Here is an 18,213-nt window from a genome sequence, read left to right as displayed (position 1 = left end):
ACGTTTTTGCACGTCTGTGTTTCATCATCACCATTGTCGTCAGCCTATCTTGTGTCCATCGCAGGACGAAGGCCTCTCCCAGTGATCTCCAGCCCAAAATGATCTATGCGAGCTGATTACATTTTATCCCCGCAATTTCTTTAATTTCGTCTCTCCACCTAACCCTGTGCTGCCCTCAGCTGCGCTTCACTCCAACTTACGATCGCTCCTTCTCTTGACATGGTCGGCCCAGGTCTATTTTTTCTCTTGATATCATTGCTCTCGGATCTACTCTGCTGTCTTCCCTTCTCTGTTGCGCCTATAATTTTTTGTTCTGTCATAAGCCGTGTGATTCTTTACTTCTCAAGTTTCTCTGTTATCCTCCAGGTTTTTGTCCCATATGTTAGAACAAGCAAAGTACAGTGGTTGTATGCTTTCTGCTTTAGTGACAGTGGTAGGTTAATCGTCATGAGTTGAGAATGTCTACCGTATGCACTTTAGCCCATGCTTATTCTTCGGTGAAGTTCTTTTACACGAGTAGGCTCCCTGTTAATTTTTTGAGCTAGATATACTTAAGTAAAACAGAAAGACAAGCTACTTAGTACATATGCATGATTGAATATGCATTAATATTGAAGGTGCTAGTATCCTTCCCCTTTCTTGTCCTTGTCTTGGTGTGCACACGTGTTCAATGATGCCAGATGTACAGCCATCCAAATTTTTGGCTAGCGTGTGCGAATGGCAACATTTCTGTGCATCAGCGCCATATGACGGTGTCATGCTGCAAACAGGGCGAGGGTAAGCGCATGCCCACAAAGTGTGTCTGGGCCCATCGTCTGCTAGGCAGTTCTTTCTTGAGGACGTCGCCCCATAGTTGTGCACTTCAAACGAATCATGTTTTCGGCTTATCTCATGAGTTGGGGTGTTTGACGTATCTTTTAAGTTTTATTTCCTTAATTGCTTGCTGCAACGCTCACCTTTGGAACATAAAATATCAGCAAAACCATTCACCTACTCACGCTGCCTGTTTGTCTGAAATATGGGGGAAAGCCCTTAAAAAGGAACAGCCTAGCAATCGATGGGCCCAGCTGAGTGCACTTTGTGGGCATGTGCTTGCACTTGCCCCGTCTCCAGCTTGGTGCTGTCATATGGTGCTGACGCACAGAAAAGTTGCCGCTCACACACGCTGGTTAAAGGAGTGGTGACACAAAATTTGTGAACCTCTGTTTTTTGCTCTTTATCAGTGGCTACTGATTAATAGCGGCAACAAAACTCATTTGCCCCAGCGCGAGACAAATGCTTAATTATATGCTCGTATGTTATGACAGGAGGCAGTTTCACTTTCGAAGAGAATTCGGGGGGGGGGGTCATGACGTAGTCGGCCAACCGGTTAACAGATACTATCAAGTGACCACGAATACCAGCGATGTCACTAGCCACCTTCTGCCATATTTTCTGCTCTGCTGTTTTGTCCGCAGTATTGAGCGCTGCGAGTGCGTGTTTCCTCGACCGTCAAATTAGTACATTGCTCATCTAATGCGAGGATTGACGAAGGAGCCGGGAAGAGTGTAAAAATCAGTTAAAACAGCTCGATTCGCTTTGCAAATCTCACTGGTTGACGGTGGCTGCGATTGTCGTCGTCGTCCATCTGAGGTAACGATTTACGCAGTATTACTGCAGATTTCTGTGCTGAAACGTTTTCACTCTGATCATTTAGAAAGTAGCAGGTTGAGAAGTGACGAAGAGAGCAATAAAATCACAATATTGCCGCTCTGTAACAGTGTGTGTGACATCTAAGTGGCTTGGTGTATGCTTTACTGACTCGTACTTAGATTGGGTAACGCTGCATTCTAAAGGCATACCAATCCCATGTAATGTACGTCGTAGTGCCGAAGCAGTTATCTGTCCATTATGCAGTTCGGTAGTAGAGAGCTTTAGTTTCTCTCTAGACTTCCTAACATTTGCGGATACCCGGCTACCAGAGCCGTTCACGACAGCAGCAGCGGAGCCGGTCGCAACACCTGGTGGCATTTTGTCCAACTACAATATAAATCTTTTTTTTTCTCAGCCACGTCACTGTTCTTGCAAAAAAAATTAAATAATAATAATGAGGATAGTGTCAATTGATGATTATCTCACTGCCAATGCTTTAAACAGAGTCGGTAAGCGGGTAAGTCACTGCAATGTTATGTTTGTGGGTCTCTGGTAGGCTTTGCATCATGAGGTGTCACTACCAGCGTTATCCATCCTTTACACGTCTCCGGTAACCTGGCCAGAGCTCGTGATGTACGTTGTTTACAAGGGGTTCTTGCATGATGACCTCATCGCTTTTTGCTTAAATTTCCAATTCGACGCTTTCACAAACTTCAAAACTCAGTTAAAATACCTTTTAGGCTGTATTTATGGCTGATATTGTACAGATGGCACTGCTATGTAACCATCCGGGCAATGTAACAGTCAAATTTGTTTCGAATTTTTGTGTCACAACTCCTTTAAAGATTTGGCGGCTGTACTTGCTCTGTTTCATTACATGACCTTTAAACAATTTACCTTGCAGCAATCTTTGGATTCCTCCTAGGAACAGTGGCTATGCTGGTATCCGATTGGAACCAGCTCTTGGTTGGTGGCTTCTTCCAAGGTTACAATACCGTAACATGGATGGTCATCTTACTACAGGTAAAGCTTGTTAACATTCACTGGTACACGGCCAACACAAAGTGTCATAGACTTCATTCTCTTGTCAGTATCAGCGGCATGGTACCAAACTTGCGTACCTGCCAACTCTCCTAATTTTTTTAGGAGACTCCTAGATTCTGACCCATCCTCCCGACAGTACAGATAGAGTGTACTAGAATATTTTGAGTGGCACAACCGGCGGCCGTGGAGTGGCCCATATTCTGTAGAAAATAGCGGCGGCGCTGCAGTCGACTACTCTTGAAAGCGTCCCCCGGCGTGGCAGGCGGCTGCTTGCCGGTGCGTTTCAGAGGCGGCGAGATAGAACAAAAGGAATGTAGAAATGGACGCTCCATCACAACTGAACTACATTAACACGCCGGCTACAACTAATATGCGCCGTCCGAGCCCCTGGCAGATTCGAGTTTTTTTTTGGAGGGGGGGGGGGGGGGAGGGAAGGGGGAGGAGGGCGAAGCTCCTTAGGCCCGCACCCCGCCGTCGCCATTGAAACTCCCTGCAACATAGATGCGGCGTCGGTGCAAAAAGACAATAAAACGCCACGCGCGGAAAGAAGATAAAACTTTTTTTAATAAACAGGGCACGCACGGCGTTTGGCGCGCGTTGCGCAAAGTACAAGGCCCGCGTCGTAAATAAACAGTTTTAAAACGTACATAAGTCGTTTGCGTCCCATTTCTAAAGAGCGTCGCTCATCGGTTGTATTCGTACACAGAACAACTGCTTATTCTTTCAAATTTTTTTACGACGCGCAGTGATTGTACCTTGTCGTGCTGTGGTGAAGCGCGACAATAATGTAGTTCTATAATAATAATATTGGGGGTTTAACGTCCCGAAACCACTATATGATTATGAGAGACGCCGTAGTGGAGGGCTCCGGAATTTTCGACCACCTGGGGTTCTTTAACGGGCACCTAAATCTAAGTACCTGGGCCTCAAACATTTTCGCCTCAATTGAAAATGCAGCCGCCGCGGCCGGGATTCGATCCCGCCACCTTTGGGTCAGCAGTCGAGTGCCATAACCACTAGACCACCGTGGTGGGGCAATAATGCAGTTCTAGAAAAGGCTTTTGTTAACTTGCTGTTTCTTGAAATTTGCTATAAGCATTGCTTCAACTTGCACGCAATGTATGCAGCCTTAAGCTCAGGAATTCAAGCACTGCTCACGACGTCAGTGGAATGGTGAATTTGTGCAGGTCGTCAACGGAGGCAGCTTGCTCAGAAGCAAAGCCCGCCACCGCACCCCCCGTTTCACTTTACGTTTCACCACCTTCATTCGCAGTAGCGACTGTTGAACATTCGTCAGGCGACGACGCATTGCCCTGCTCGATGCGACGTCATTTCCTTTCACTGTGGCGTCAGACGCAAGCTGACACCGTTTTGTCCGAGGCCGCGGCGCCGGTGTTTCCTTGGAGAGATATGACGGTGCATTCGGTAAAATTGTCGACACCACGTCAAGTCGAATAGACGGCTTTTCTCTCGGCACTCGAACTTCCGCTCCGTTAATTACATGCACGTAGTCTCTCTCGATGAAATGAGGCTCAAAGTGATATTCACACACAGCGCTATCGGCCCCGAGGTGCTTGTCAAGTCGGCACAAGTTTCTTTCCCACACAAGTTCTCGCTCGTTTTATCATTGGGGGTAGGGTGCCTTGATGCGCGCTTTCTCCGCGCATCGAGACACACAAAATTGGAGCTTTAAAACGCGATATCTTGCGGCCTTGGTTCATGCGGGCGTACACAGTCTTTGCTCGTAGCAGTGATTGAAACGCTATTCTTTTTTTTTTTTCCTTTCTTTTTTCTTTTTTTTTTTTGCATTTAAGTCACTGATGCGCAGCGCAACTCGCAGACGCGAACGCAAGCGAGTCAGAGCATGCGAACTTTCCTCGGCGCGGCCGGGCAAGAGGGGAGATGCGCGCGTTCCTTCATTTGCGCGTGTCACGTCCCCGGCCGTGTTCAAGATTATGCGATGCCAGCGCCGCCGCTACTTTCTTCAAGAGAGGGGACACCGGTTTGCAAGGTGCACCGGCTTCGGTTGCGCCACTCAAAATATTCTAGTACACTGTAGTACAGACGTTCCCATAAATCTGGAAAACTGGCTTAGCATCCCTACAGAAAATTAATATAACACAAAAGAAAGATGTGTAATGAGGCACAGCCACAGTAATAGCTGTCATAAACATGGACAGTGATTCTCAAAACTTTCTGGCCTTGAAAAATCCCAGCAATCTTCCCAGGTTGCTGCTGAAGGCTTTTTCCTGCCGATGTAAAGTACGCAAATAATGTGGAACATGGACGGAAAGAGGGCTCAGGATCTGTATATTCAATGTAACACTGCTGCTGTGTCTGCATGTGGCCTCTTCATTTCCGGTTTTGTTCCTTATCTTGTAATGTCAAAGGCCATTTAAGGCAGAAAGTTGGGCTAGTTGGTATCAAGCATAATGGGACACGCTTACTAACGTAAAAGAGACAACGACGAGAAGAAGAAACATGAGACCATGCTAGACATCAACTAAACTTTATTACATTCAACATGCAACTATATGTACCTAAAAAGTGGTCCTTGCATAAACATAAGGTCGCCGGAGCTGGGAGCAGCACTGTCAGGTAATGGTCACTTTGTGGACCATTGCCAGAGATGCTCTTGTCGCCCTTACCAGGACAAAACTGCAGTGCTGTGCACTGGCACAGCACTGGACTGCAGCGGTGGCTACATGGTAGAGCGTCTGCTTCCAATGCTGGAGGTACCGGGTTCAATTCCCAGTGCCGACCGGGAACCCACTGGTTTTTCCTAATGGGTAGAGGAGTACACCGACCTGGCGCTCAGTTGTTAACGGGTACTCATCTCGAAAGGTAGCCTCCATAAGGTTCTGTAAAGGCCCCTGGGCGCACCTTAACCCACCACAGCCTTGGTGAAATAGTCGAGCATCTGCCACCGGGTACCTACCGGTAAAATAGGGACAAGCACATTTCCTGCCTGGTGCTTGGCAGAACGAAGTTCATAGTCGCTTGGGAGGGCACTCACCCTGTGGGTAATTAGTGGCATGGGACCGCCAGATCTAGAAATCAGGTCATCCTCTCAGTGTGTTTTTTTTAGTGCTGTGCATCGGCACAGCACTTTACTTTTGTAGGAGGGTAGAGAAATACACGAATCTCTAATAATTAGAAATGAAGCTGGCACGTGTGTTAGTAGTTCCTCAACGGCAGTTCCTGACAAGGGGCTTGATTATCAGTGCAGAAATGACGTAGGGCGTTCTGAATATCGTGTTGAGTAATAAGGGGCCGGCTCTCTGCATGTGGTTAACAATTTTTATGCACATATGGTTGCATGTTGAATGCTGAATTGAAATCTAGCATGGCTCCATGTTCCTTCTTCTCATCCTTGTCCCCTTTATGCTCGTAATCATGTTCTATTATGCCTAAGGCTATCATCCTTGATGTGGAACTCGTGGTCAGGGCTGGGCAAAGATGCACTGAAATAGTATCATGATACAATACAAGATACTTCCGGAATTATTGTATCCGATACGATACTTCCCAATTGTATCTTAAGATACTTTGATAAATTTGCAAATTTGGTATTATAGATCTATATAATGAAGCAGCAAATGCCTATTTACAAAAACGTTTGCTCAAGGTTTCATAACCGCGACCAACTTTAATTTTAATGAAATATTTGTTGGTATCCCAAAAGTTATACCTTTCTTGCTCAAAGTATATTAGCATAGTCCCTCTATAGCTTTTCTGGTCATGAAACTGCCGCCTCAGTTTAACATAGCGCTAGCGGCGGCCACTACGAGCGCCACAGTAAAAGGATGGCCACCCAGCGAAGCGACCGCCGTAGGTGACGCTTGTATTTTTTCTTCTCTGGCATGTTGCTGCCGAAAATATCGAAAAATACAAGATTTCCAAAGGCTATTGGTAGGGCTCCGTGTTTTTGGTGCTTGTTTTTCTTGAAAATCGGCGGGTGTTTATCGGAGTTTATATTTTTGGCGTAAATTCAGCGTTCCATCATCATCATCATCGTAAGCCTGTCTACGACCACTGCAGGGCAAAGGCCTCTCCCATGTTCCGCCAATCAACCCGGTCCTGTGCTTTCTGTTGCCACGTTATACCTACAGACTTCTTAATCTCATCTACCCACCTAATTTTCTGTCTCCCCCTCACGCGTTTGCCATCTCTTGGAATCCAGTCAGTTACCCTTAATGACCACCAGTTATCCTGCCGACGTGCTATGTGCCCGGCCCATATCCATTTCTTCTTCTTGATTTCAACTATGACATCCTTAACTCCCGTTTGTTCCCTGACCCACTCTGCTCTCTTCCTGTCTCTTAAGGTTACACTTATCATTTTCCTTTCCATCGCTCGCTGCGTCGTCCTCAATATAAGTTAACACACCTTCTTTGTAAGTCTCCAGGTTTCTGCTCTGTGGGTAAGTACCGGTAAGATGCAGCTGTTATATACCTTCCTCTTGAGGGATAGTGGTAGACTACCATTCATGATTTGATAATGCTTGCTGTATGAGCCCCATCCCATCCTTATTCTTCTAGTTATTTTACTCTCACGGTTCGTCTCCGCGTTTACTACCTGTCCTAAGTTGACGTACTCCTTTACAACTTCCAGTGTCTCGCCACCTATCGCAAAGCGCTGTTCTCTGCCAAGATTGTTCCACATTACTTTAGTTTTATGCATATTAATTTTCAGACCTACTCTTCTACTTTCCGCATCCAGTTCAGTAATCATGAGCTGCAATTCATCTCCCCCGTTACTCATCAATGCTTGGCCCTATAGTGAATTTTAAAAATGTTGCATAATTGATCATAGTTCAAGTGCAATATGGAAAGTACCCTAACGAGCGCCACATAACAGAATATATTAAATCGCTGATTTCATTCAGTTAAGGTTAACCCCTTTTTTGTAAATATTCGGTCCTAGTTACGTGAAACAAACACAGGCGACTTCCTAATAGCTGTGACAATTGAGCATTATGTATCGTCAACTTAGATCTTAAGGTCAGAATATAGAAAACTCAGTGCCTATGGAAAATAGCATGAAACTGTTCGTGGGTATGCTGATTAGAAAGATGGAGTTCTTGGTATTATGATGTTTCTCAAACACCCTTCGTAAAATCTTTAAGACGCTTTCTTATAATTTCGATTATTAAAATGCAAACTCAATTTTGCTATCTTACTAAGCTGAAGCAGAATTTTCTTTTCTGTATACTCCAGGCACGGCCACATTATTTTACCTTTGTCCTCAACATCGCCTTGACATATAAGGAAACTCAAATGGAATTTAGACATGTAAATAGTAGGAATGACAAAGACAGTAAAAAAATACGAATAAAGCAGAGAACGTATTTTAGCGGAAGGTTACAGAAAGATATTGGAGTAAACAGACAAGAAAAAATTACAGCATATCCACGGGTGAATGATGAAGAGCTTGGGCGAAGCTCCTGAAGCAATCATGGTTACACCGTGAAATGTGCAGTGGTTTCGCCCAGCAGTCATCAAAGTGATACGCCGCTTTGATTACTGCTGCGCTCGCTTGGCGGCAGTCTCTCGAGCTCGCACCGCGGGATCCTGCCGACGAGCACAAGACGCAGCGGCCTTCAGCACCCGGCACTCCTCGTCGTCCATGGTCCGCCAAGCAGCACGATCCGGCAAGCGCACTCATCCACGTATGGCAACGATCAAGGAGAATGAGAGATAACGGGCGCAGCAGCCAATCTGAGAGCAGCGGCACCTATAACGCCATCTAGCGTGCATTCACCCAACCCCCATATTGCACACATCTCTATGGGACAGCGCCATCTAGTATATCGTCACCCAACTGCAGTTTGCATGCATCTCTATGGGACAGCGCCATCTATTGAATGATACGGGAGACGCGACAGCGGGGGAACGCCGGATGGAGCAACAACCGACCAGGTGATGCTATAAGGAGCTTCGCCCCTAAAACTATACAGCTGCCTAGGTAATGTATGGGATGCAAACGGAGGACAGCAAAGAAAGCACTTGTGCTAACAATCAAATTACAATTACAAGAACTCCTTAAATAATTTGGCAGGAAAATACAGTATGCCAAGATATCTTCTGTTACGTAAATGCTTGTTCTATTGCATCTAGCATCGGTACCGGTGGTGCGATGGTTGTTAGAATCTGATTTGCAGTCGATCCCGGATATATCGAATTATTGGCTATATCGAACAGTTGAGAAATCCCCTTGAATTTCCCATGCAAAAGTATGGGGCTGGTGCGCACGTATTTCGAACTCCCGCACAGCGAAACATCCGCTATATCAAACGCTGCGCCGCGCCGAAGCACAGAAATTGCATTTTTCCTAACAAATATTGATCATTTTTGGCCGCGTTCTAACAAGTTCCGATCCCTCGTCGCGCGCAGGTGACGAAAAGGTGGTGTTATTCCATTGCGTTGATCTAGTTCGTTGCGCAACGCTTGTCTGTGCACCAGTATATTTGATGCATGATCTGCAGGTTTTAACGCGCGGGCAGTGTTTTAGATGCGAAGCAGCTCTTTGACTAGCCTGTGTAACGCTGTCCCTCCGTCCGCACAAACACGAGGCAACGCGCTTCCCTCGGCGCAGGTGTTGGAGCGGTGCCAAGTAGGTCACGCCGCAGCTGGGCGTTGACGTCACGCTCCCCTCGCACACTTCCCTCGCAGGTGTGCGCGTACGTCACTCTCTCCCTCACCCGCTCGAGCGCCTGCAGCTGCTGGCTCCAACGCCCGCTCGCCTCCCGTGTCTGCATTTCAAACAAACGTTTACACCAGTAAACGCTACACCGAGTTTCGCTTCAAAACGAATCTTCCAGCGCTCACCGCAGCACCTGCGTTAGCGCTGTTCAACCCGTGACGCCACCCGTGCGCAACGCTGCTGCTTCGCATCCCATCAGGGTTCCCTTCGGGGAGATGGTCCAAATTTTTTTTCTAAGAGGCTGATTGCCGAGGGCACCAAAATGAGAATGCGAAGTGACTCGGCAGCCTCGTTGTAATGTTTGCATTCCCTTCCTCGTTTGTTCGCGCACGATGGCATGCGGGCCCGAAAAGCATGGCCTTCGAGATGTGCAACCTCGTGACGTATTTTTTGTGTTTTCGGTTTTTAAACGCACATCTCAGAGGCTACGCTTTTTTTCGCATTTCTCGCCAAAGCCGTGGCTGCCTTCTACGCCTTCTACAAAGCCACAAGTGCTATCGCTGTCACCAACATGTCGACGGTGGAGAAGTGTTTCTTTGTGCAGCGTTCTCTTGCGGCATGTGGACTAGTGTACCGCTCGCTTCGTTCTTGATAAAACGTCGAACTAAACATTGTCTCGCTCGTAGCGATAAAAATGATGACCGGTGCTTGGAGCAACGTCAAGTAAAGCACCGTCGTGCAATGTTTCCTTGCGGGCCTTGATGCCAGGTGAAGACTTTGGGTGCGTCATGACCGCTGACTACGGCATACGGTGCGTGAGTGAATTTTGCAATTTATTACGTTTCCGGGCGCCATATCGGACGGGAGCACAGCGAGCGACTTCATCGATGTAGATAACGACGTAGCTGTGTCTGACTGCATCGCTGCCGATACCATAGCTGACGTTGCCGGTGCTGCGGAAATGGAGCTGTGCGGTACAGAGCTTGCATCGATGTTCAGCGTCGATCACCGCTGTTGTGGCCGAAGGTGCTGAATTTGCTTATTTGGAAAGCTTCAATGATATTGACGATAACTTGATGAATTCACGGCGCGCAAGAAGCAAGACAAGTTTGCGGACTATTTTTATGCGAAATAAAAGTGCGGCAACTCGCAAAAGAAGTCGCCTTGTTCTTTAGTATATGTGAGCGAATTGTCATGTTCGCGCTTTTTACGATTTCCGAAAACTGTATCGAGCCCGTAGTGCTTTAATTTAAGCCTTAATTACGCATATTTTGTAGTTTGAATTCTCGATATATCGAACTATTTCGCGATCCCCTTCGAGTTCGATATACATAACTTGCAACTACGTCACACCACGGAACTCTGGGATACGGTTTCGCGGCATGCGCCGCCATTACCGAGCACATGGCAGCAGACGACACCGACTCAAGCTGTGCGGCTCTCGCATTTCCCATCAACACTGCACATCGCAATGGCGATTTGTGCGATATTTGGCTGCTGCACGAGAAGTGTAAATCAGACGCGGGGACGTACTGTTTGCCAAACGTGATCACAAGGCTGTGCAACCGCACGAAAGAGCTGTCCGAGAAGCGGAGCACATGGCTTATGCGCACGTAAATAGGAAGGACCTCAGCCGTTGCACGACGTTTCTGTGTGCGGGTGTCACTTCATAACAGGCAAGTTATGCTTCCGAATCTCCTCACCTTTTTGCCAAGTGTATCGCCACGGAGTTATGCGCGCGCGAGGTCAATTTTTGTCGAAACATGAATCACCGAATTGAACACAGCGATCGCGCCTTGGTTTTCGAGAGTCCCTCTTAGCTCTTAGGTGAAACGAACCTCGGGTGGGCGCCAAACATGTTATTAGGCCATGGTTTCATGCAGCAATCAGCGACGAAATCTGTGCAGCTTGAGCGCCGCAAAATGCAGGCGGCGAAGAGCGCTGCTCTAGGTGACTCGTGCGAAGTTGTTTCAACCATTACGTGCGACACCACTGATGACACTGCAGGCTGCATAATGTCCTGAATGATTCTCGTTCGTCATAAGTGCAAGGCAAACGATCAAAACACGCGCACGAACGTAGACACAGCGCGGTCACTGAGACATGTGCTCGGTGATGGCGGTCAGAAGACAGGAACTGACGTCACTTGCAAGTTATGTATATCCGGGATCATCTGTAACTCTATTACACCATACAATAATAATCGTTGGGGTTTAACGTCCCAAAACCACGATATGATTATTAGGGACGCCGTAGTGGAGGGCTCCGGACATTTCGACCACCTGGCGTTCTTTAACATGCACCTAAAACACAGGCCTCAACCATTCTCACCTCCATCGAAAATGCAGCTGCCACGGCCAGGATTCGATCCCGCGACCTTCAGGTCAGCAGTCGAGCACCATAACCACTAGACCACCGTGGCGGTTCAATCAATAGCATCGTACGTAAGTCAAACTTACATCCACGAGATCTTTCAAATCGCTTATGTGTGAAAGCCGTGAGACGCAAAGCAACCCCATTCTTGCATTCTTCAGACTTAACAAAGCACCACACAAAAGAACTTCGAAATGATACTATAACGGCATCATAATGTGCACAAAAGACCCATTGAAGTATGCAGCACAGTACAGCGGCTAGGAGCAAGTGTCACGGTACCGAAAAAACTAAAAAGGAAGAAAATATTGAGGAAAATGAAGCTCGGCTGTGTGTAGACGTTTGCGCGCTTGTTTCTGCCAAGATGGGGCGAGTGTCACCACGTGACTCTGCTTCACTAATAGGAACGCGCAGACCTCGTCACCTGCCCTCGCTGGAGGACACTGGCGGCAGGGGCGTAGCCAGGGGGGTTGGGGGGTTCAACCCTCCCCCCCCCCGAAATTTCTCAGTTTTGCTGGCATATATATACACGCGCACATGCAAACGCATGAACATACATAAAGTATGGTTGAACCCCCCCCCCCCCCCCGAAAAAAATTTCTGGCTACGCCCCTGACTGGCGGTAAGATAAAAAGAATGTCACTGTCTCTGCTTTTATTCAGGTGGCTTCGTGGCAGCAGTATCAGCTTGAGAAGCTGAGTTCAGCCAACGTTTACTATTTCGCATGGCATTGTTTCTATAGCAGTATCTTGTATCTTAAGATACACAATACAGTATTGAACGTATCGGGAATACAGATACAGATATACTTGTCTTGCGAGACGTATCGCGATACAAATAAAAGATACCCAAAGAGTATCTAAGATACATGTATCTTCGATACTGCCCAGCACTGCTCGTGATAATGCATAAGTGAACAGGCACTTCTTTTTTCACGTGGTAATGCTGCGCATGTTGACCATACAGCTGCTGTTTTAGGCATCGGGGCCATTACATGGTGTCTTCATGCGGATGAAGTGTCTGATATAAAAAGTTTATTTTATGAAGAACAAAAATGTTACGTGTCAACTGTAATTTCACTGTGGAATGGTCATCGATATACTGGCGGCCACACTGAGCGAAAGTGCCTGTGTAGCCAGAGGCCAGCACTAAGTGGTGCATCGCACACATTGGAGTGCTTGTGCTTAGTTTGCAGAACTGACTGAGTACATTGGCAAACCGGAGTGTATAGAAGCTGCACCATATGGGCATTCCCATGCTATGAGCCTCAAATGATGCATGAACGGGCACCACGTGTACGTTACAAAAAGCCATTTGAGCAGTCAAAATCAGCATCTGTCAGCAAGAAGAGTCAACCTTACAGACAAATGGCTCTCAGCTTACAGACTGAAAAAGGGGCCATTGTCACAGGACATAGTACATTTTGTTTCTTAATTATACAAGCATGCTTGCGCTGTATAATTATGAGCACTAACGTGAGCTCAAAGACGTTACTGGCAATGATTCAGAGCTGTTACTGTTGTTGGGTACTAGCAAAAAAAAAGAGAGTACTTTTTACAGCTTGCATGAAGCTATATAGAAAGGTTATTTTGTAACAGCACGAGTCAGTTTGTGTGAGTCACAAAAAATTGTTTTCATACAAGAAACAGTGACCTTGCAAAAAATTCAGGAAAATTTAGCAAACTTGTAGAGTTGAAATATTTAATGAAAGCGTTCAGGAGTTCACCTGGTTGTCTGCTCGGTGCAGTGGTTGGGCTGAAAGTTGAAAGGAAAAAAACGAGATTTTTCTAGCAATAACAGCATTTCTACAAGGCTCCAACAAGTGATATTTGACTATGCATTGGGATATTTTCTCACACTAAAAATTTTTTCTTTCTAAACAAATTAGTTAGAACACAGTGCGGCACATTCCTGTAGTGGCGATGATTCCAATCTCTCAGAAACCCTCCGTGATTGTTTTGAATGATTGTGCGTTTGGTGTGTACATGCATGCAAGTGTGCCAAATTTTGGTCTAATTATTTTATGGGGATGAGTTACCAACTAGCCCAACAGCAAGTTCTTCGAGTGTCCTTTCTTTTTTTCTGGTATTAGCTGACTGCTTACTAAATTAGATGTTCACTTGAACAGACATTTGGCGGCTTGGTCATATCGCTGGCCGTGCGCTACGCCGACAGCATTCTCAAGGGATTTGCAACCTCCATCTCCATAGTCCTGTCCACATTGTGCTCCTACTACTTGTTGGGAGATCTTCTGCCTACTCGGTAAGCATCATCTTCTGTGTGTTTCGTACACAGTCAGCCCCATAGAAATACTAATTTATTAAAAACCTCAGTTATTTGGTGCACTTTTATGCCAACCCCACATTGCACAACTAGGCTCCGGTACCATCCGAGGAAAAAATGACCCCTTTTTTATGCAAATCCAACCCACGCTAAATTTTTGCAGGTTTAAAATAAAAATGTTCCCGAGTGTTTCAGCTTTTTAATATAAAACTGATGTGCCTCTATGTTGACGATTAGAAAGAAAGTGAGTGAGACAGGGAAAATATGCTCTGTTTGCCCTGTTGCGATGGCGATGACTCTGATGGGTTTCGGTTATTGCTTTTACACACAGCCAATTTCCAGGCTCATCTTGGTAGAAAGAAGATGTGCGTTAGACTAGATATTTTTTAAAGATTCGCTCACACCTCCTCTACTTAAATGCTTGGCTGTCATATTTAAAGATAGTTTAGTCTGCCTTCCTTGGAGAAGTGCAGGTTTGTGCTGCGGGGTTTTTCAGGCAGTCAGTACCCACTTTTGTTGGACAAGACCGAGCGGCATTGCCTATATTCTTAGTTATTCGAATAGACAACAGTTTTTTGTGGCCCCACAAAGTCATATAATCAGAGTTTCACTCTCTCTGTATATATATATATATATATTATATATATATATATATATACACATACAGTAGACTATCAGTAAACGGAGAAAATCTGTTAAACCGAACTGCTGCTTAAATGGAACAACTGCCTCTGATATGGTTGGTTTCGTACTTGTATTCTGCACCCCTGTTCATCTCTCAGTAAACAGAACTGTTAAATGGAACATACGCGTATTTTCCCGGTCCCTCAGGTTCCGTTTAATGAGAGCCTACTGTATATATATATATATATATGAGGTCGAGCTCCCTTTTTTAAGGCCCTCATATTATTTACTGAATCACAAGTCTAGTACTTTTTTTTCTATCCTGAACAGAAATTTTTTCCTTGGAGCTGGGATCGTCATCACTGCAACATCACTATATGGCATACCACTCTTCAAATAGTATTACTTGCCTACTTGGTATGGCAGCCATGTTTCAGATGTTACACCAGAAGACCCGTGGGGACATTTCGCTCACTTGTGGCTAGCGGCACAGTTTGCTTCAGGCCAATACTGTGAAAGGACGTTATCAGTCTACCCCAGACGTCAGCTCAACGGGTTGAAATGTAGTATTTATTATGTGAGAATCTTGCTGCCTTTCTGCAGTCAAAAGAAAGTTGCCCAACGCTTCATCAGTAGAATTTTGATGTTTCGTTTTTCCTTTTTTTCATTACCGGCATATTGTGTGTAGTGCGTAAAATATGTGAGCTTGTCACATGTTCTTTTACAAACCTCTTGCGTTGTGCAATCACCATTGATGTGGATGAAAAGGATGTGGAGAGGCCCTAGTTGATTGTGATCATGAATGATGAGTTGTTTCAAATGCACAGCGGACTAACACTGCAGAAGGAAGAGTGAAGTAATGCAGGTGCTACTGCCGAGATTACTTTGCAACCATCAAGCTTATGTGCTCAAATGTGTATACATATGCCACAAAAAGAGAAAGAAAAGAACCAAAATAAGATACCAAAACAAATAAAGCAAAGGCCAGGCATTTTTCAGTTTTCGCCTATTTAATATATGGCTAACTTATACGGATACCTGTCAATTTCAGTGTGGAATGCTCCTTCTTGCCCCAATTTAGCCATTGTGTTACTGCTTTGTTTTGGGGATGTTAATATACACACTTGGCCTACTCTTCGACTTCTTCATGAACTAACTATGCTTGATACGTGGAGGCTGATGTCAGTAAAGGAATTGTTGACAGTAGCATTGCAAACCGCAGAGGATGTCTTGTGAACAATGACAAAACAAAGTTTCAGGACGTACTTAGCACCACTGTTAATCTTTAAGCGTTTAGAAATTGTTGAATAGAGAATATCTCTGGAACCAATATTCGATAAGGGGACTTGCCTTCCTCAAGACAAGTCCACTTGTCGAAACGTTGGCTCCAGCGGCATTTTCTATTCAACAATTTCTCATTGTTTCAAGCCTCCATCAACCCTCAAATGTCTGTCTTGTTTGAATCTCTTGAGCGTTTCATTCTTTTTCCCATATTGGAAATGCACTCTGTCCCATGCCTGTACTGCTGTTATTGACTACTGCAAATTTCCATTCTCGTGGCAGTAGCACTTGTACGTTTTCTTATTCGTTGTGCCGGGGTCACTCAATCTTCACTCATTTAACTCATTTCTAGATGGCAGTAGAAGTCCTGCTCAGGTGTAGCCAATTTATAGTAGTGTCAAAGTGTTTGATGAGTTGCTGAGCTTTACCCAAGCAGTCCTAGTCTGTTCAGTGAGTTTAATGTTGCAGCCTTTGTGTCAGTGCAGTTTTTTTTTTATCCAAACAGCGTGACAAGAATTCTGAATTCTAGGCACGTTTTACACTAGTTCATTTCGACTGCTTGTTTGTCCAAGCACGTGATCTCCAACCTGTGATTTTGTAAATAGTGATCCTGCTGTAGAGACATAGACTATACCTCGTACTGTCATCATGCTACATTTGGAGTACATATTAGTGTGCAGCAGATGTTCATCCTAGTGTTGGTGTTCTTAACAGTTTCGAAGGGTTTTACAATGCTGTGAAAGGTCCAAAGAATAAAACTTTTTGGCAGGATTTACCTCATGAATATGTTGTGCTGTTTGTTGTCCAACTCATCTGGTTAGTCTTGTCAATTCATGTTTTTTTTTCTGTTGTACTCACTTCACAGCAGTGCATTCCTCCTGAAAATTAACGTCAACTGTGTTTTATAAACAGGCAAGGTCTCTTGTAGTAAATGTTAACAACATATAACACAGTGTGGTTATATTATTTGATGATATTCACATTCATTGTATTACTTGCTTGAAAAATCTGTACGTATCACCTCACCCTCACCTCTTACTTCTGAGATCAAGAATATTAAAAAAAAAATGTTTCATGGATATTCATCGCTACAATATATGACCACACTGACCACTTCAGATAAGCCTTTGATCATGATTGGAGTGAATTTGTAAGCAAGAGTGAAGAAGATTGATAGAGAAGTGACTCAGTGGTGTGTAATTTTGAATTAACATGTCTATGATGTATAGTTAGTGTTTTTTATATCCTTTGCATCATCCGTGATGTTGTCTTCTTGTGGAACAGCTGCACCCTTCCAGGGATATGCAAAAAAGTGAAGGTTCTGCTCAAGTAAATGTGATGCATTTAAGGCATTGCAGACAGTTGAAGTAATGACATTCAAATTACACTGATGCTGTGGTAGCCACTGGAACATGCGTCTGTTCTTGAGCAGCACGATACTCCTAAGGGGAGCAGTTCCTAAAAAAAAAAAAAAAGTGACAGAATTAAAATCCTAGTACTTGCTTGACAATTGGGGCAACTACAACAGATCTTGTTTAAACTTTAGCTGTTCGATATCTAGATCTTGTTTTCAATAAAATGCATTACATGTTTATTTTTCAAAGAGAAATGGCATGTTTTTCTCTAAACTTGTTAATCATGCTAGCTTTTTCCACACACCCTTCTTTCATGTGATCTATTTTTGAAATGCACATAGTTCAGTTTCTTTCAGTGCGAAAGCATTTGTTGGCTAGACTGGCAAAAGTGTGCACCCAGCTAGCGTCTGCAAAAGGTGTCTGGAAAGCACGTGGCCTCTCCCACTGGAACTGATGCCAGCAGCAGCAGTCAGCTGTGGCATAGGAGAGAGGGAAGTCCCTGCAGCAGAAGTCGCGGCTCGAATGGGAGAACGACAGCACACAGGAAGTGCACATTGTAAGAAACGCTTTCGTGTTTGTATCTTATAAGAATATGCTTAGGGATCCTCTGCAACTTTTTTCCTTTCTTCCTTTTTATTTTCCCTGGTAGCATGCATAAATTTATCGTTTTTGAAACTGCTGCTGTATGCATACTGATCTAATGGTAAGTAGCTGTGTACTTTGACCTGAAAGTAACCCAGATATTCTCGCCTGTGCGAGAATATCTTCGCCCGAAAGCTCGAGACACACACCGAGCGCCGTCTGCTATCGCTCGTGACAGATGTTGTTCGTTTGTTCGAAACTGTTTAAGTCGGACGCTGCTAAAGTGGTCTTGTCTTCTTCAAGGTAGCTTAAGGACCTAATTAAACAGGCAGACGTACAGTCATTGGCAACTTTCTGTGACAGTCGGCAAGAAGCCAGAAGACTTGCTGTGATT

General features: G+C 45.0%; 1 protein-coding gene across 1 annotated transcript in view; it reads left to right on the top strand.

The window, feature by feature from the left end:
* Window positions 1–16,666, top strand: part of LOC119404636 (UDP-N-acetylglucosamine transporter) — a 30,342-nt gene extending 13,676 nt beyond the window's left edge. The window contains exons 6-8 of the mRNA XM_037671210.2: window positions 2,537–2,655; window positions 13,823–13,956; window positions 14,932–16,666. Coding sequence (XP_037527138.1) covers window positions 2,537–2,655; window positions 13,823–13,956; window positions 14,932–15,001 — 323 coding nt within the window. The 3' untranslated portion in view covers window positions 15,002–16,666. The remainder of the gene's footprint in view (window positions 1–2,536; window positions 2,656–13,822; window positions 13,957–14,931) is intronic.
* Window positions 16,667–18,213: the final 1,547 nt, after the last annotated feature.

Source organism: Rhipicephalus sanguineus, chromosome 9 (genome assembly GCF_013339695.2).
Source record: "Rhipicephalus sanguineus isolate Rsan-2018 chromosome 9, BIME_Rsan_1.4, whole genome shotgun sequence".
NCBI lineage: Eukaryota > Metazoa > Arthropoda > Arachnida > Ixodida > Ixodidae > Rhipicephalus > Rhipicephalus sanguineus.
Note: the sequence above shows the minus strand (reverse complement) of the source record. Positions and strands in the feature narration are given on the sequence as shown.